Below are 19959 nucleotides of genomic sequence, written 5' to 3'. Positions count from 1 at the left end.
ACTGCAAGCAGTGGTCAACCTCCGAGCCACAAGAGCAGCCCACGGTTATCCCAGGTTTTTCAACTCCCCGCGAACGAGCTCCCGCCGGAACTCCTCTGTGTCTGCGCTTTCTCATTGGCTGAAGCTGCCACCCGCCCTAAGTAGTTCCGCCCACGGTTTTGCCCGGAGGGCGGTCTCTAGGAGCCACTTCCGACTCAGCCCGCTCACCCACCCCCACCGCCTTCCCTTTTTAGCTGCTTCCGCTCTCGGGCCCCGCCCCCGGCCGCAGGCCCCGCCCCCGGCCCCTCCCCCGCCGCGGACGGCCGGGCCCCTCGGCTCGGCTTCCGGTGCGGGCCCCGCCCCGGCTGTGGCCCCCAGCTGCGGAGGAGTCGGAGGCTCAGCTGCTGCGCCGGGGCCTGAGCGGCCGCCTCCTCCCGACCTGGGAGCCCGGAACGCCGCGCATAGGTGAGCGGCGCGGGTTTGTGTTCTTCCAGCCGCGGCGGGAGCGGGGCTGTGGCAGGTGGAGGGGCCGGAATGGGAGCCGAGGCAGGTGTGTAGGGGAGACGCAGTCCAGCGGAGCTGGGGGACCGCTGAGAAAAAGTGAGCTCCGGGAGGAGCCCGGTCCTGCCTGGGCCCACAGGAGTGGTTTGAAATAAAGAGATGGGAAAGGTAAGGGGTCTCCGGGAACTGCAGAGCGAGCTTAGGTGGGGTTGGGGTGATTGGAGAAGAGCCTGGAGATTGGCAGAGAGGACTTGGTGGAAGTAAAAGTGATAGGGCTCCATTGAGTGGGGGTAAAGGATGGAAAGAGGGGCTCGAAGGGGTGGGGGACAGAGCAGCTGGACGCTGTGGTAAGGGAAAAATAGTCAGCAAGGCCGGGCTCCAGCGGCAAGCAGTCCGTTGCGCCGGACTTGGAGGTTCGGGAAGTTTAGAGGACATGAGCGAGGGATGAAGTGGTTTAGATTTCTGAGACATAAATTCTCTAAATGTTGGCAGTGTTGTTTGGATCATTGGCTGTTGAGGGATTGGGATGAGATGGGCTCTGTGAGGGAGAATGTGCCAATTGAGTTGTAGAACGGGGTCATCTCTGTCTTACTAAATAAAGAGGCTATCGGACACCTCCCCCTCTGCTGAGGACAGCCTGTGGAGAAGATGGTGCCAACCAGAGAAGAAACAGTTGTACAATGACTGGCAGGAGTTGGTTGAAATATTCCGGTTGTGTTGGTTGACTTTAATGGCTATACGAATATTTTTAAATGACCAATGAATTGCTTGTTGTTCTTTTGTGTGCGGTGTTTTTGTTTTGTTTTTTTGTAGTTTTGTCCCAAAAGTGGCTTTTATTTTAAATGAACTTTTGCCAACTGGTGTAAATCCTTTCAGTAAAGCCTTAGAGTATAAGAAAAGCAGAATGAAAGTATCGCTGCAGGCGTAACTTACACTTTCCAAACTGCTAAGAGGAAGCACAGGCAGTAAGAGGCAAATTGGAATTTGAATCTTTTAACAGGTTATGAAAGCTACAACCAAGTGCTTCGAAGAAACAAAATGAGAATTGTCTATCATGGCTTTGGTTGTTGTTTAACTTTTTTTTCTCTTTTTTTAAAAATTGTACCTCTGTAAGCATGTAAAATTTTGTAAGTCAAAGCCATGTTTGTTACAGATTTTTCTTGTTAGAGATTACTTCCCCCATGAATTTTTGAAGGTGGGAAGGATTTGATTTTCTTATCTTCCAGCTCAGTCCTAAAACACTGGGGCAATATCAAGTCCCAACCTGCACAGTTTACCCTTTCATGTGGCAACAAAATTGCACGCCCTGTTGCTAGTCCTCTTCACCATAAAATTTGCTCTGGCATGGTAATCCATTCACTTAGGAAGACTTGTGAGAAAGTATAACTTAAGTGAGGTTTGTTGAAGGCGGGAACCGGGAAGGGTTAGAGGTGGATGGGTGTGAAAGGGGTTTGTATTTGGAGACACACTGGTAAGAATGCAGATAAACCTGCCCCCAGAATACTTTAGGATTCGAAGCCTCTTCTTACTGTATTCACAGAATAAAAATAGTAGAAGTGAATCAGAAAGAAAGAGGATGTGAGGAGATTTACTTGCAGTTTATAAAAAAAGAAACATTTAACTTGTTTAGACAATATTGGTACCTGTTTCAAATTAATTAACTTTAAAATCTCCAGAGGAATTCCCCGGTTGTTTGTTTTTGAGGGAAGCTTGCAATTTGAGACTCTTGCCTCCTTGCATGTTTCTTTCTTTCAAGTTGTTGAAACCGGATTCTTTTGGAGGCTATAATGTCCACTTAGGCTGGTTCAGTCCACTCAACAAGCTGGCTGGCAATTTGATCTGGGAAATTTGTGAAGTTTAAACCAAGAGCACTTGCTTGGTCTTGCTTTTTCCATCAGAAAAGTCATTCTGTCTGCCTGCTCTAACTCGGTCTATCTTGAGTAGTAATCTTCTCCAGAGGGCCTGGGAATATAAGCCCTATTCTTTCTTTTGCAGTCAGGCCGTTGTTAACTGTAATTTTCATAATTATTACAGATTTCATAGTTCAAACCCCTGTACAGTGCAAGCCCCGTAGATAAATGTTTGATAATGTAGAGAGTAAGAGATAAGAACTCAGCTATTAGCAGACCTAAATATCTTCTGAATTTTCTTTTTTAAAAAAATGCTTAAATCTGCCACTACTGAGATATCCCTCCCCCGCCCTGTTTCCCTCTTTAGATCCTGGTTTTTTTTTTTGTTGTTTTTTTTTTTAATAACTTTCCCTCCCCACCTGCAGTCTCCTCTGACTTACTCATCTTGAAAGTCAGGTTTGGGAGCATTTAGTATTCAGAACATTACTGGAGAAAAGAACATCTTTGATACCTGTTTTACATAGTTTTCTCCCTTCCTTCTCCTCCCTCATGGTTTTGGTTACTCACTTAAAATATAGACCCAGTGTGCCTGCTGGGCTGTGCCCAGATTGAGAGCCATGCCAGTCTGTGGGTGAAGCCTTGAGACAGTAATGGAGCCTCTGCAGCAGCAACAGCAAAAGCAGCCACACCAGGCTCCTGTACAGATGGATGCCAGGGAGAAGCAGGGGCCACAGACAAGAGAAGCACAGTTCCTGTATACCCCCAAACTAGCCACCCAGCCTGCTCTCCTTTCTCTCACGCCTGGAAGACCTTCTGGTAGCCCTGTCCTGGCTCCCTTAGCCAGAGTTCCACCAGTCACACCAGTGACTAGAGTATTTGACCAGAGCAACGTCAACTCTGAACCTGAGGAAGAAGAAGAAGGAGGTCTGGAAGATGAAGATGGAGATGATGATGTTGCAGAGGTGGCTGAAAAAGAGGCCCAAGCTGCTTCCAAATATTTTCATGTGCAGAAAGCAACTCACCAAGACCCCAGAGCAGCACCCATGTCCAGCCTGCTTCCAGCACCTGGACTCCTGCCACAGGGACAGCAAACTAAAGAAGACCATACCAAAGATGCTTCCAAGGCCCCACCTTCTGTCTCCACAGCAGGGCAACCGAGCTGGAATCTGGATGAGCAGCTTAAGCAGGTCAGTCTTTCTGCTGTGGGAGGCCATTTGTTGTACCTATTGGCCATCTACAGAGGGTGCTGGATGGGCAGGAGCTGGGACTATGCCTTCTCACTCCACATCATTGAATCCACATCACTGACTTAGACATGAATAAACTGAAGTTTTTCTCAGCATTGTTTTTCTTGAAGTAAGGCTATTGCTTCATGATAGTGTTAGAGTCAGTCTCTAGGACCACAAAAAATTAAATGATGGTTTTTTTTTTTTATTAAAGCACTGGAGTGTTTAAGTTTCTGTTAATGTACTTTGTACCAAGTTTCTGTTAAAGAATCTCTCCATTTTTTTAAAGGACAAATGAGGTAATAGCTTTGTTTCATTAGAACTATCTAAAACCAAAGAGGTTAGCTTACACCTGTAACTCCAGCACTCAAATGGAGGTAGAAGAGGTTCACTGTGAGTTCTAGAGTAAAACCCTATCTCAAAAACCAGAAGACAAAACAACAACAGCAACAGTAATAATAAAATAAAAGAGTTGGGTATGGTGGCATATACTTCTAATCTCAGTAGGGAGAAGGCAAACAGATCTTGGTGAGTTCAAGGCTAGCATGGTCCTCATACTAAGTTCCAGGCCAGCCACAGTTATATAATCAGACCTTGTCTAAAAAAATAGTGAAATTTGTGGCTCTAATCAGTTTTCCTAGTAGGTATGTAGAATGATTTCTCTTACGATTTTATTAGCTCCAGGCAAACTCAAGCAAAACGCATTTTTTTGAAGTTGAACATAGCTGCTAAGAAGCACTTACTTGTATTTCTCAACAGAGTCTTATAGACATGATTATTTTATCTTTACATTATCCGGTTAGTAGGAGGGAAGGGAGACCTCAGAATTTCCTTTTTATCCAGAGAAAGTTGAAATTAGTTACAAACATGATTGTATATCAGAGTCAACTTTGGCGAGTCTTACTTGGGAGGGTGGATCTAGAGGTTGGTATTGGCAGAAACCAGGGCCTCCAGCGAGCTAGTAGGAAGACAATGGAGTCCTAATAATGAATTATTTTAGAGGGTGGAGCTTAGGGGATCTTGTCTCAATTAGGTCTTTGTCTTCATAATTTCTTTGTGATCTACACTATTCAGAGTATAAGTAATAGTAGGTTGTTCCAAGGTAACCTGTTGGCACTATAAACAGGGCATTCATGATAAGGCCGTTAGTACCTAGATAGTCTGAGTTTACACGTGTGGTTCAGCACTTCCATTTAGAAGCCATTTGTGAAGAGCTATGGCTTACAAAAGGCCTCCTGGGAACTCATAACAGAAAAGGTCCTTTGGAAGCTGAAAAATCAGGCATAAACAGTAGGTTCAAATCCCATTCCTTCCATGTCTTTCCAGTGATCTTTTGGCAGCCTGTGTTTTCTCAACTGTAGTTTGAAAAAAATAAAGTTAAGTATGGCTTATGCTCAAACTCCAAATTTGTAAGGCTGAGACAGAGTTAGGAGTTTGAGGCCATCCTGGGGTACAAAGTAAAAAAGTACTGTTTTTAGTGCTAGTACTACTAAGAAGGTGTTTCTCAAGGGTGTTGTAAAGAGAGCAAGTGAGCCATGTGAATGTCTGTCTGTGCCAGGCACATGCAGATGTGCTGCCAGAGTTGTCTTATACAATGCTTGTGTCTTCCTTACATCGTAGTGGACATACCTCTGAAGCAGAGCAGGTACTGGGAGACACATCACTCAGGGAGGTACCAGCGCAGCAGGCTAGGGCTACAATCAGAACCCCAGCTTCCACGACAGCAGCACCCTGGCCACCAGCCCAGATCTGCCTTCTGGCTGATTTCTTTGGTTTAGTAAAACATCTGTGCGTTGTCGGCAGCCCCTGCGCTGCTGTGTGGTTGGCACAGTTCCATGCTGGCCGCTGAGTCAGCTTGTAGTGGGAACCGCCCTGACAGCGCTGGGAAAGTTCAGGCCCGAGGCTGCTCCTGCCCCCGCTTTGGCAGCTGGCCAGCCTCTGTGTGTGTGCGGTCATTCCTAGAAAGTGCAGCCCTGTGTGAGGAACAAGTGGAGCTCCAGAGCCTGTCTGTCTTCAGGAAGTGCAGCAGGTGTTGAGGTCAAGCCATTAGAGCTTTGAAAAAAGAGACTCTTCAGGACTGGAGTGTGCGTGCACACGTGCACACGGTGGCAAGGTGCCCAGCCCGCGCTCTGTGTGGCAGCTGCCCCACGGCTGCACAGCTCAGTACTCTGGAGGCTGGCTGTTGGGTTCATTTAAGTCTCTGAGGCATACACACTAAATATAGACAGAACACTTGCCAAAAATGTTTTCATACGTGCCAGAGCAGCTAAGGCCTAATGCTTCAGTCTAAATTTACTTTACCTCAGAACTCAGAGAAGTCCTTCAGGGAGATGATGGGTAACGATGTCTTATAACCTCTGGTGGACACCTCTTGTTCCTCTCGTAGATTTAATTTTTCAGTTTGGTCTGTGGATTCCTTTGCTTGTTTTTGTTGTTGTTTTATGAGAGTGTTAAATTTTTACTACATTTTATTTATGTATTTATGCACAAGGGCATATACATGTCATCGTATTTGGCAGTCAGAGGACAAGTTGCAGGAGTCAGTTCTCTCCTTACACCATGTGGGGCTCAGGGATAGAACCCAGGCTGCCTTAGTGGCAGGTGCCTTTGTCCCCACTATCCTCCTTTCTTGATTTAGCCTTGATAAATTGTGTGTGTGAATGCATATGTGTGTGTGCTATAATGTAGTTATGTATATGTGTGGACATTGGTACCACAATGCTCATGTAGAGGTCAGAGAACAGAGGAGTTGGTTCTGTAGGTCCATGTGGGTCCTAGAGATCAAACTCAGGTTGGCAGGCTTGGTGGCAAGTGCCTTTACCTGCTGAACCATCTCACCAGCCCTTAAAACATGTTTTTTAAAAGACTAAATAATGTACCTGAGGATTTTTTTTTTTAAACATTTTTATTTATGCTTTGGATAAAAGACTAGAAAAGGAGCCAGATGTCTAGCAGTGGTACTGCAGCTACCTCAGGGTTGGGCTGGAAGTTGGATACAATAACTTAACTCTTAACTCTGTCCTAAGTCAGCTGAAACCATGCCCAGTCTGCTCTGTGATGCAACTATTGTAAAACAAATGTTTTTCATACATTCATATTCATACCAAAGTAGAAGAGGTGATTTTTTTTCCTTCTCTGTACAGCGTAGTATAGAATTCTCAGAAAGTGTTTTACACGAGTTGGTGAGGGGCTGGGCAGGCTTTGCAAGCTTAAGAGTGGCACATTGTTTCTGAGATCCTATTCTTACAGTACATAGAGTCAAAATTACCTCATGGATTCTGTTCTCAAAGAAAGCCTTGCAAAATATTTGCTTCTCAAGGCCTGGCAAATTCTCTGACACCAGGGTGAGGGGAAGATGGATAATACTATGGAGCCCAGCATTCTAAAACCTGTCAGATTTCTATGGGCAGAGTAAATAATTGTAAAACAAGACAACAAAGAACTGAGTGTCTCTTTTCTCAAAGGAGATCACACAGCCAACTTGGTGAGGGAGCAGGGGTTTGCTGGCCCTTTAGGGGTGGTCTCCTACTGCCTTGATAGTGGGTGTTTCGGCAATACAGGCTTTGTCTTGAGCCTATTAGTGGAGCTAGGCTTCCCTCCACAGACCTGGAAGATGGGCTATAGTTTGATAGGCATGTGGGAGCTAGAGTGTACATGTCTGGTTTTCTGCATACTTTGCCAGGCACTTGGTTACTGTGTGTGGCTTTGCATTGCCAGCTAAGTGCAAAGCACTGAAGATTTACTAGGGTTCGTTGATCAATAAAGATTGACCCCTCCTCAGCCCCTTGCATTGTACAAGGCTTTGTTCAGAGCTGCCTTCTATGATGAAAGAGTCATTTCAGAAAACTTGCAGCTGAAGAATTTGTAACCCTTCTTAAAGCTTATACCGATCACATGTTAACGAGGACAGGGGATTGCCAGTTCTGAACACCTGGGAGTTGTTGCTTCATTTTCAGCCTGTCATGACAGCACCTCTGCAGGACAGATGTGGAGGAAGCTCCAAGGAATATGGGAAGGATCATTTAGTTTTGTGTGTACTGGCAGACAGAAGGGAGCATGACTTGAGAAGCAACTTGGTTTAGAGTTTGTTTGTTTGTTTGTTTGTTTGTTTGTTTTAGTAAATCATTGAATTTGTGGACAGTTAATGAAGTGCCTATTAATGGCATACAGAAATGGAAATTGGGTTTAAGTACGATTTGGTTGACAGAGTGCTCACCAGCACATACAAACCTTGAGCTTGAATCCCAGCACTCCATAAAGGACGTGGTGACACATTTCTGCAGGCCAGCATTTGGGACATAAAGGCAGGAAGATCAGCAGTTCACGATAATCCTTGGCTGCATAGTTGAGGACAGGCTGTGTTACATGAGGCTGTCTGAAAAAATAAGAAATGGAAAAACAAAAATTAAAATGAGGCTTGTCTTACTATGAGAGATTAATTCCTGCTAGGCCATTAGCCTGTAGTGAGGCATCTATTTTTTTTCTTCTGAGCTCTGACAAACTGGTCTCCAGGATCTGTCCCTTTGGCATGTGGAGCCATCAGGAGGCCTGATGTGCTTGGTACACATTTGAGGGGTTTTGCAAAACTTTAAACTGTTGCCTGGAAAGAAAAGGGGGTAGGTTCTCTCTGTTTTCTCTGTAGTGTGTCTTCATGCTCCAGGAAATGGAATCACTGTCTAGATCAGTGACTAGATCAGTGGGAGCTGATCCTTTTCTACTGTTCCACCAGATACTTAGCAGTGTCAAGAAATGCTGTGGTGCCTGTGTCTGGAAGCAGGTGTGCTCCTAGGAGCTTCTAATTAGAATAGCCAGCAGGGCATGATGGCACGAGCCAGGCGTGGTGGTGCTCACATCTATAATCCCAGCACTTGGGAGGCAGAGGCAGGGGGAGCTCTGCGAGTTTGAGGCTAGCCTGGTGTACAAAGCGAGTCCAAGATAGCCAAGGTTATATAGAAACTCTGTCTTGGAAAACAAAAACAAAAGTTATAGAAGAGCCATGAATGCTTTTAAACATCCCACAGAGTACTGGACAAGCCTTGCTCACTCCCAACAAAGAATTGTCTGGTGGAAAGTGCTAAAGTTGAGAAACTGTGCTGTCCATGGTTTTGTTAGGCAGAACGTACGCTATGCTTCCAAGGACTGTCGTCGTTTGTGCCTCTGTCTTATTAGCTAAGGAGTTTGATAGCCTTGAGTTTCCCTTCTTTGCTATTGCTTGCTTATTTATTTATTGCTTTGTTTGATTTTTGAAACAAGGCCTTTCAGTGTATTTTTGGTTTTGTTTGTTTGTTTCAAGACAGGGTTTCTCTGTGTTGCCCAGGCTGTCTTGGAATTCTCTCTCTGTAAAACAGGCTGGCCTTAAATTCAGGGATCCGCCTGCTTCTGTTCCCACACCGGCTTCTTTCTTTTCTTTTTTAAATTGTGTCTGTTTGTTTGGAGCCAGGCCTCACTTTGTATCTTCCGTTGCCTGGGACTTGTTATACAGACCAGGCTGGCCTGAAGCTAGAGAGATCCACCAGCTCCTGCCTCCTGAGTGCTGGGATTAAAGGCATGGGCTACCACACCGGCTTCATTCGATTCTTAATATCCATGTTGACTTGGTCATCACAGTGAATATACTAGATCTGGGAGAGGACTGGGATCTGGAGCTTGAAGTTTCTTAATTTGCTCTTCGGCCCAGCCCTGTGTACTATCCATGATATTCATAGCAATTTATTAGGGAGCCTGGTTGCCCTTCTAGACATTAACCCACAGAGATTAAGGTGGATACTTTACACCTGTTACTTACTGGCAGATTTGATTATTAGATCAGTCTTTGAGAGGCAGGAGGTGTGGGTCTAGATTGATCTGCACTCAGCTCTTGCATACATCTATACCAGAAGGATGAAAATTCTCTCCACCATCCGTGGGGTTGTTTTATAGATGCTACAAAGGTAGAAGAAAATAGAAATGTGAAAGATCTTTGTAAAATATATATAATGCCCAAAGTTAGGTTAAATTGTCATTAATTTTTAGATACTTCTTAAGGCTCTAATTTTCAGTCCTTCCTGACTTGGTAGTTACGATGCTCAGTAAATCCCAGATGCTCCTTGAGGACAGTTTTTTAATGTATTTCTAGAGCTGTGGCCAAGCACAGGTATTCTGGAGTCCCTGAAACCTTTCAGGCTCCTGGAAGGTGAACCATGGTATTTTGCTATGCTTTTGATGTTAGCAGAGGAAACGTTGTGAGTGATCGATGCCTTAGTTTGGTCCTTAAACCTCAAAGACTACTCCCTCTGCACGTGTCCTAAGTCCTCTCTCTCTTAGACTTACAGGGACTTGCTCCATCAGTGAAGCCCTCTATTTCCTGACTCTTTAGACTCCTCTCTTCTGAAGTATTCTCTGCAGTTAAACAGTCTTCTCTCAAATTAAAAAACAAAAACAAAACATACTGTAGTCTTCAAATCCACACATTATGTGACAGTTAAGAATCTATGAGTTTGCTTTTTAAAGAAGTCCTGGACTGTGCACTTCCCCAGTATGGTTTCTCAAAGGACTGTACATCTTGCTTTTCATTTTGTCACGCTTGCCAACACACTGCAGTTAGAACCCTGAACTTTCACTTTTCTTTGCTAAGGTTTCTAGTGGCTGCCATGTTGCATAGTCCAAGCTTCCCTGGCCTCATTTGATATTTGAGAAGAGGGTGGAAACTATTGACCATTTCCTCCTTGAAATGTATTCTTCCTTCTGCTTATTTTTCTTTATCCCTGTAGCGCTCTCTCTTCACCTAGTTCTCTGGTTCTTGCTCCAGACTTCTCTGTATGTTATCTATGGGAGGCTCTTTTATTTGGGTTTCCAATATATGTTACTGGAATCTATGTTTTTAGTTTGAGATCAGTGGATATAATCCCAACTGCCTCTTAACATTTCCATTCATATCCTTCTGACAACTGGTGGTGGTGGTGCACATCTTTAATCTCAGCACACAGGACGTAGAAGCAGGGGGATCTCTGAGTTTGAGGCCAGCTTGATCTGCAGAGTGAGCTTCAGGACAGCCAGAGCTACACAGAGAAACCCTGTCTTGAAATATCAAGGTAGCTAGCTAGATCCCATTCACATTTCAAGTTTTAATACATGAAAAACAACTAAAACCCTTTTTTAAAAAACAAAACAAAAAAAAAAAACAAAACAAAAAAAAACAGGTCTCAAGTCTGAATTAGCCCAGGTTGTTCTCCAGCTTTCTATTTAGCTGAGGCTGCCCTTGAACTCCAGATCCTCCTGCTTCCCTTCCCCAAATACTGGTAAAACTGAACTCTCAGTTGATAACCTCCACTATAATAATTTTCTTTCTGACTCTTCTCAGGAAAATGGCCTTGTTAGGCACTTCATTCAGTTTTTCACCCCAGAAACTTCCGCGCTGGGTTATTTCGCACATGCCCTCTATCACTCCCTGTTTCTAGCCCATCACCAAAGCTTACCAGTCTCTAAAGTCCTACCACCGTCTCCCACCCCTCTACTCGCCTCATCCCAGGCTGGGCGCACCCCACTCTAATCCACTCTCCACAGCTAACAGTGATCTAAAAACCAAGTCAGGCTATGTCACTGCTTTAAAACCGTCCACAATGCGGGGTTTCTAATACAGGACTCAGAGTCTGCGCACTCTGAGCCCTGCCTCGCCCGCCATCTTTAGCCGTGACTTTAGTCATCTCTTGTCTTGTCACTGTATTAAGCACCATGGCCTTTACTTGTGCTCATCATTCTGCACACCTATTATCGTATGTGTTTCAAATATCAAACTCAGAGGCAAGCCTGCCAGCCACATTTTTAAATAGAGTATTCAGAGCAAAATTAAACAGAAGTTTAGTGAAAAACCCCTCCTCCCTGCCCATCATTACTGTCTTGCACTAGATAGTATGTCCTTTTTCCTTATGATTTGTATGCTGCCCTCTAGCTTTACTTTTTTTTTATTTTTTATTAAGATTTTAAGTTTGTAATAAATTAAGCCGTGGTAACTATGAAATGTTTGTCTTTATTTTGCCTTTTTATACTTTGTTTGTAGCTCTTCCAATCCTGGGCCCCTATATTGACTTTTATTTTCTCTTCCTTAACTATTGTTTTTCTTGTTGAAGAGATTGATATGAGTATCTGATTGCTTACCTTTGTAAATCTTGGTTTTTAAGATTTTACTCTTACCATTTTGTGCTTAACAGTATTTTAGATTTGGGCTTTTTCTTGTTTATTCCTTTGAACCCTGTTCTGTCCCTCCTCTCCTTCCACTACCACTATTTTCTTCCTTGGTCATTCTTTTTAAAGTGTATGTATGTTCAGCTGTGTATGTCATCCACAGGAACACTGGCTAATGAGTCCCAGGGAAGTCTCCTGTCTCTACCTGCCCAGTACTGGGAGCACTGCTTGTGCCATATCTGTCATTTGTATGTGGGTTCTGGGAATCAGACTCAGGTCCCCATCCTTCCAGTGCAAGTGCTTGAAAATTTTTATGTTTGTTTGTTTGTTTGTTTTCTAAGACAGGCATAACTCTGGGTGTTCTGAAACTCAGGTTTATTGACCAGACTGGTCTCCAGCTCACAGAGATCTGGGACCCTCTGCCTTCTGAGCACTGGGATTAAAGGTGTGCGCCACCAAGCCTGGCTCTTGGTCAAAATTTTAACAAGAGTATTTGCACCTTATCATTCAGTCTTCTAGTATCTTTTACAGCCTTCACATTTTCACATTCAATTTTCTAATTTCAAATTCTCTCTTCAACCCTTTTTATTCCACTTTTTAAAAATTGTGTGTTTTAATTACTGTATTTCTATTTTTTTGGCATTTAGAAATTTGCTTGTTTTAACTATTATTTGTATTCCTTCTTGTACATCTTAAGATACCTTTAATTTGGGGGCTGGAGAGATGGCTCGGTGGTTAAGAGCACTGGCTACTCTCCCAGAGGACTCAATTTCCAGCACTCACATGGCAGCTTACAACTGTCTATAACTCCAGTTCCAGGGGATCCAATACCCTCACAGAGACACACATGTAGGCAAAAACACCAGTGCACATAAAATAAAAATAAAAATAAAAATAAAAATAAATTACTAGCTAGGCAGTGGTGGCACATGCCTTTAATCCTAGCAAAGGCAACCGGATCTCTATGAGTTGGAGGCCAGCCTCATCTACATAGTGAATCCAGGACAGCCAGGGCCACATAGAGAGACCCTGTCTTGAAAAACCTAAAAAGGGTTAGAGAGATGGCTCAGTGATTAAGACCACGTACTCCTCTTCCAGAGGACCTGAGTTCAATTCCCAGCACCCATATTAAGACAGTTCACAAACGCCCGGTAACTGCAGCTCCATGGCATCTGACGCCCTCTTTGGGTTGTAAGAAACACCTGTGTGATACACACATGCACACACACATCTTTATACATGTGACATACGCCTAAATAAAAAGGTGAATTTAAAATGAATAATTTTTAAAAAGAGATACTTTTAATGTTTTTAAAACTATGAATTATAGGGTTTGTAAACGTTTTGTTTTAGAAGTTTCAAACATACAGAAGAAGCAGAAAGACTTTGCTCAGCTTTCTTTCTGATATTCATATCCGCCATTCTTTGGTTACATGCTTATAAATTCAGGTGCAGGTTTTTCCTTTGTCTTGTCCTCCCCTGAATGGTTCATTTCCTATTTTGCTGATTTGTTCTGTTTTCTTTGGACACTCATTTTCTAGGGGTTTCTTTCTAAAGAGTGTCTACTTAAGGGTGTTTTGTTTTTACCTCTGCTGAGTCCCTCCTGCTTAGGTGCTTGCTTTGGTTTCGTGCTATGGATTTGAAGTATATGTTTGTGCTGACTAAGTGCCTGACTTGTAGTGGGCGCTCTGTGGTGATGACAAAGTTCTGTGTCACTTCAGACCTTTTAAGTAGTTTTATGTAGTTTATTTTGGTTCTGATTCTTGACATACCTGAGACCTGCAACTTGAGTTCTAGGAGTGGAGGAAATGATTAAATACTGGTCCTTACCCCTGTTAAGAATTGTAGCTGGGGTCCCCAGATCTATGAGTTCAAGGCTAGCCTGATCTACATAGTGAGTTCCAAGCAACCAAGGCTGCCTGGTGAGACCCTGTCTCAAAATAAATAAATAAATAAATAAATAAAATAAGAGAAAGAAGTATAGCTTGGGAATGGGAAATGTTCAGCAGGTAAAGGTGCTAGTTGCCTGGTGACCCAAGTTTGAGGGCCCTAGGACCCATGTAGTGGAGATGGGTCAAACAAAGCTCACATGCCCCTCCCAATAAGTATATAAAAAGTAATAAATAAGAAAAATAAATTTAAAAAAAACTAGTTGGGTGACAGAAATAGGAGCAAGTGTTAAAGCTGAAGGCTAAAGCTTTTTACAAAGTAAAAATGACAAATAGTTTAAAATGTGTGAAGTAAAACTCAGCAGGACTTTAGGGTGTTTTCTTGGTAAGTCTTTACTTTTTCAGATTTTCTTAAAATCATGTTTTGTTTATATTTTTTAACAAAAACGGGAACTGTATTGTACTTCAACTTGCTTTTTTCCCCGGTACTGTGGCTGTCTCGTATGAATGTTCATGAAGCTGTGTTTATGCAGGTTCTGTGTTTGTTTGTCTCTCTCTTTTTTTTTTTTTAATTTTTATTTTATGTGCATTAGCATGAAGGTGTCAAATCCCTTGCAACTGGAGTTACAGACAATTGTGAGCTGCTATGTGCTGGGAATTGAACCCAGATCTTTAGGAAGAGCAGACAGTGCTCTTAACCACTCAGTCATCTCTCCAGCCCCCTGTGTTTGTTTCTTTTGTAGTACTGAAGATTGGACCTAGGTTCTGATATATGCTAGGCCAGTTCTTTAACCACAAAGCTACATTTCACCCCTTTCTTGTTTTTATAGTCACTTACCTCAGAATCAAGAAAAGTACAAAAATGCTCATGAATAGGCTCTTATGAAAAACAACTGTAGAAAAAATTCAGAGTACAAACTTCGAGTTTAAAAATGAACTGAGGGGCTCAGTGGTTAAGAGCACTTGCTGCTCTGGTAAGGGCTGTGCACCATGTTGGGTGGTTCACAGTTCCCTTAACTCCAGCTTCTGATTTGACACCCTCTGTGTGTACCCCAACAGTACCCACATATACCACACATATCTACAAAGACACATAAACATAAATAAATAGGAAAGTAGAACATTAACTGGGGCCTGGTAGCTTATATCTGCCCTCCCAGCATTTGGGAGGTTAAAAAGGAAGGTCAAAAGTTCCCAGCCCATTTGGCTACACAAGATCCCTGACCAAACAAATCAATAGAATAGTGTTTTTAAGTGTTTATAAAAGGACACACGATAGGATTTTTTCCTTAAGTGTGTGCTTCGCATGCACGTACATTGTGTGATATGAGACCTACAGGAGCAGACTAGCCAGTCTCTTAGCCTCCTGGCCATCTACCCTGTTGTACCATCCTCGCAGGCTCTGCCTCTGCACTGCAGCTCTGAGCAAGCTCTGGTGGCCATGTCAGCAGTCTTGTTGGAAGCACAAGGAGCCGTTCAGAGGTTGGAAAGGGCTGTTTTGCTGGGTTCCACAGAGAGGAGGAGTTGGGCTTTCCTCTCACCAGACCTGCCTTGCTTTCACCCCTTGGCATCAGGCCCTCTCACCAACTTTGTATTTTCATTTTCTCCCTCATTTTGTAGGAACACCTCAATTCTGGCCAGTCTTCTTGATTGCGTGATGTGATTTTGTACCTAGATGAGAATGTAGGATCATGTCTTCTCTTTTCCTCACCCTGCCCCCTTTCTGCTGCTTAATCAGAAAAAGTGTCACTTGGCTCTTTTTCCAAGCCACTGAATTTGAATGATCTCTGTTGCTAGGGGGTGGGCAAGCTCTTTCTGGCTCCTGCTAAAGTTACCTGACAGCGGAAGGTAAGCATCTGATAATTATAATTCCAGTGCTTCCAAGCCTAGAGTGATTTAGTTAAGAGCAGTAATCCTGATCTTATCAGGAGGGTTTTGTAGTCCAACAGTGTAGCTTCTAACAGTATCTGTTTTACTTCCTGGGGCTCCCCTCTCCCCTTAGGATTCTTCTGTAACCCCACCCTTGCCTTCCCTGAGCCTTCTTGCCTCCTGCAATCAGTTAAAACTGGGACTAAGCAGGAATGGCTTTCTTTTCTTCATACTAAGATCTAGGGAACAGAGTTTTAACATTACACTGCCAGCCAGGTCAGCAGTAAAGCTGTCACATACATGGCACATACAATACTGAGCTGTGGATCTGGACAAAGATAGTTATGTGTTGCTTATTATGGAAAAGAAAAAACAACAGCCATATTCAGCCTCAATACTTTAGATAGGGATGATTTCAGAACTATTAATTTGCATCCAGGAACTTGAGCTCTGAGTCTTTGAAACCTGGTGGTTTTGCTAATAACTACTTTGAGGGTCAGTTCCCAGGAGTTTGCCTAGACCCTTGCCCTTGGGGCTCATATCTATTAAACTATAGAGAGTAGACAGGGAGTGCAATACCATTTTGTTGTTTCAGAGAATGCTCAAGAATTTCTGTAAAAGTTACCAGTTTGCACAAAGGTGATTAAGTTTTTCTTCCTACTTTTTTCTTTTTTTTTTAAGGACAATTTCTTAATAGGTGTCAAAATACAGAAACCCCAAGTGAAGAGTTGATGGTAGGGTCACCCCTGTACTTAGCCCAGGGAAAGGGTTAATTTTTGCCTAGAGGAGAAGTAAGGAATGGGAACTGAAATTGCTCTGGACATCTGAGCTGAGCTTTAATAAGATATTCCAGGTGGTCAAGGAGTAATCCTAAAATAGCCTAGATACTTAATTGCTTTTAAAGTCAGGCCCTGTCTCTGGGGAGGTAGGGCTCTAAGGAATGCAGCGCTGGCTCCTGAGGTCTTAGAGGCGTGGTCTGGTGGGGTTATTCCTGCCACCCCAATCCAAGGAAAATAAAAGCCAAGCCTTCTTGGGTCTGGAGGCATTTGCTAATATTTCATCTTTTTCCACACTTGGCAATAATAAGCCTTTGGCTCCTGCTTCTGTAGCCTGGCTCTCTTCCTAGCTGTGGGATTGGGATTGTCACGGTGTCCCCCAGACAGTGGTCTGTTTTCATTAGCGCTCAGAGGCCTCCTGCTTGATCCCCTGCCTGGCTCCTCTCTGTTTGCACAGGAACATACTTCTCTCCCTTAAGAAGTGAGTCGTCCTCTTTCATCCCCTCAGCCCAGGCCGACTGAGTCTCTTAGTTGGCTGCTCCTTAGGGAAGTCCTTTCCCATGGTTCTGCTGCCCAGAACAACTCAGGTTCTCAGAGTTGGCAAAGCCACCCACCCATCATTATTTATACAAATGATATATTGGCATTATAAATCACCACTGGGGGTGTTAAAAAGATATTTTATAAATGAAGAGTCAGACTATTCTTTTGCCTGAAAGACTAGCTTCTGTGGAGGAGTTCCTTCTATAATAGGTTGCGCTGTCCTTTCCTTTCATGCTAGCTAAGTACTAGTCTTTAGGTTGTGATACATGTGCCAACAGGTAATGTAAGGGCTAGAGAGATGGCTTAGTGGCTAAGAGCACTGGCTGCTTGTAAAGAGGACCTGGGTTTGGTTCCCAGCACCCACATGGCTTAGAGCCACCAGTAACTCCAGTTCCAGGGGATCTACTGCCCGCTTTCCACCTTCAAGAGCTCCTGCATGCACATGGCACACATAGAAGCATACACATAGACATGTAGGCCTGGGCATGGTGGTGCAGAGACAGATATTTCTTTATGAGTTCGATGCCAGCTTGGTCTACGTAGCAACTCCAGGCTAATATGTAAGTAGTGAGACCCTGTTTCAAAAAAAGATAAAAAGCTAATGTAGAAAAAATAATGATTAAAGAAGTCACAGGGGGTTGGAGCAATGGCTTGGCAGTTAACAACACTGGCTGCTCTTTGTAGACCAGGGTTTCATTCCCAGCACCCACATGGTGGCTAATAACCGCCTGTAACTCCAGTTCCATGGGATATGACACTCTTTTCTGGCCAGGTACATTTGATACACAGACATACATGTAGGTAAAATACCAGTACACATAAAATAAAAAAATAAATCTTTTTAAAAGCTCATAGACATAAATAGGATTGTTTGGTTTGGTTTCTCCCCACAGTGTTGGGAATTGAACCCAGGAACTAACTAGCATAAGTACTACCACTAAGCTACATGCTCAGCACAATTTTTTTTTAATTGTTTATCTCTCTGCATGAGACTCTGAGCTCCACTCAGACAGAGGCTTCGTGGAGTTTCTGCTTTTTCTTTCAGAAACGTTTAGAAACTGGTATATCCTAGATCAGAAGTTTGTAATATGAATGAATAGGATGGGGAGGGGAGGCTGAAAGTGAAATATGCCCACAAACCCAGCTCGGCTAGTTGCTTATACAGCCATATGTATATATTCCAGCCACTTACAGTTTGTTAAAACTGTCAAGAATATTGATTTCTCCTTTTCTTTTCTTTTTTTTTTTTTATTCAGAAATTATCTACTGCCTCCCCACGGTTCACAGTCAGAGTTTAAATTTCCTCCTGGTATTCAAGGCATTTCACAGCCTGTTTCCGCTTTAACTATTAGACTTGATGTGCTTACTTACATCTTCCTGCCAAAACATGCCTTGTTTATCCTCCACCCCATGCTCATTTGAACCTCTGCCTCAGCCTTCTACCTCCCAAGCACTTTGTGTTTTGGTATTTGCAGCCTTAGCATATGTATGTTCAACTTGTTTTCCCAACTCCTTGGTAACCCTCTGAGGGGTGGGGACCACATTTGTTTGGGAAAGCAGGGGAGGCTTTTTCCTCAGTAGTTTGCCTTACCTGGGTGGTTGTCCAGAAAATCTGAACTGAATGAATTTATCATCATATCATTGCTTCTCAAGAGAGAAAGAGCAAAGCCACATGGTTCAACCCTGCCTTGTGTGGGATTCCAAACTGAGACTCTGCATAGGTAGTCTCCACATAGGTCTACAAAGCTGGACCAAGCGGCTTCTCACTTCCTAAGAAGGCTTTCTCCGTTGCCACGCCTTTAATCCCAGCAATTGGGAGGCAGAGTCAGGGGAACTGTGAGTTCGAGGCTAACCTGGTCTACAAAGTAAGTCAGGGCCATACAGGAAAGAAAAAAAACCCACAACATCTTGAAAAACCAAAGAAAGAAAAAAATAAAAAAGGCTACGGTGCGTGGCTGACATACTCTGCCCTCTACCCTGAACCCTCCAGGGCAGGGGCTTCTCTTTCCCTTATAATCTGGACATTTTGGTGCTCTTACTTCTTTTTCCTCCCTTTCTCTCTTACCCACTTGCATGGCGGCCAAGAACTGCTTCCAGTGAGTCTACATTTATTTGTATACTTGAACTTGCCTTGCATGAGAAGCAGTCCCATCTTGCCACCCCTCCCTAGTGCCTCGTTTTTTCATTTATTTATTTATGTTATTATTTTTTCCAGGCCTGCGCCACCATGCCCAGCTTCTCTCTTTTTATAGGAAAATGGAGGGATGTTAGTGCACTAGCCCACGCCCGGGTTGTTTGGCAATCTGATGTCACCACCTGCTGCTACCAGGTGTGTGCATACCAGATAGAAAGGACGGGCCCATCACTGCACGTTCTCTTCTCGTTCTCTTCTCGCTTGCCTGCTCTGCTTTGGTTTCTCTCCCAAGACACCTCGCCCCACCCCCTTTGTCTCTTCTCCTGTGCTCTCCCACTGTCTGTCTCTCCCCAGCCCCATACAATAAATCGATTCATTCCAGATCTGTTGTTTGTGGCATTTTAAAATATATTATGATATGTAGGACTAAGTGAGAAAATGTGTGAATACACTGTGGCACACAAATGCTAACTTCTTGCCTCTTTCTTTCCTCCCAGTCTTTCACTACATTTTTAAAGGAGTTTTAAGGCAAAATAGTCTGGTTTCCCTGGGGGAAATGAGTTGAATGTGGGCATGGCAGCTAAAACTAGTCTTGGGTGGGTCTTTGGAGACAAACTGTCAGTTCCGGTGAGCTCCTGGTGAGATCAAAGATGTTGAAAGGAATTTCTGTAGTAAGAGGAGGCCAGAGAGGCTATAAATGGCAATAAGTAACCACTGGTCACTGTGGACACCCACCCTGATTTCCTCTTAACCCCAGTTCTGGCTGTTTCATACTGCCGTCTGTGCCAGTGGTTCAAAGCCTGTTCCTAGAAGGGTAGACCCACCTGCAGTCACCTTTCAGCTTTCCGACCCCGCCTGATGGAAGAGATTGAGATGTCTCTTGGCATATATTTTACCCATTCTCCATCTGCCTCTGCTTTCCCCTATTTTTTTCCACTACTGCAGTCCGTCAGCCATGTCTAAGAAAAATTATTTTGTGGCTGATAACTTTAGTTAGTCAGTCCACATCCTGGTGATAGGTCAAGAAAATGT

The 19959-nt window shown here is 43.6% G+C and overlaps 1 protein-coding gene across 1 annotated transcript in view; it reads left to right on the top strand.

The window, feature by feature from the left end:
- The first annotated feature begins 333 nt into the window (after positions 1–333).
- The window catches only part of Arid3b (AT-rich interaction domain 3B), a 43044-nt gene continuing 23418 nt past the window's right edge, over positions 334–19959 (top strand). Inside the window, exons 1-2 of the mRNA XM_021653529.2 lie at positions 334–444; positions 2909–3517. Coding sequence (XP_021509204.1) covers positions 2981–3517 — 537 coding nt within the window. The 5' untranslated portion in view covers positions 334–444; positions 2909–2980. The remainder of the gene's footprint in view (positions 445–2908; positions 3518–19959) is intronic.

The sequence above is a fragment of the Meriones unguiculatus genome, chromosome 1 (genome assembly GCF_030254825.1).
Source record: "Meriones unguiculatus strain TT.TT164.6M chromosome 1, Bangor_MerUng_6.1, whole genome shotgun sequence".
In the NCBI taxonomy this organism is placed as follows: domain Eukaryota; kingdom Metazoa; phylum Chordata; class Mammalia; order Rodentia; family Muridae; genus Meriones; species Meriones unguiculatus.
Note: the sequence above shows the minus strand (reverse complement) of the source record. Positions and strands in the feature narration are given on the sequence as shown.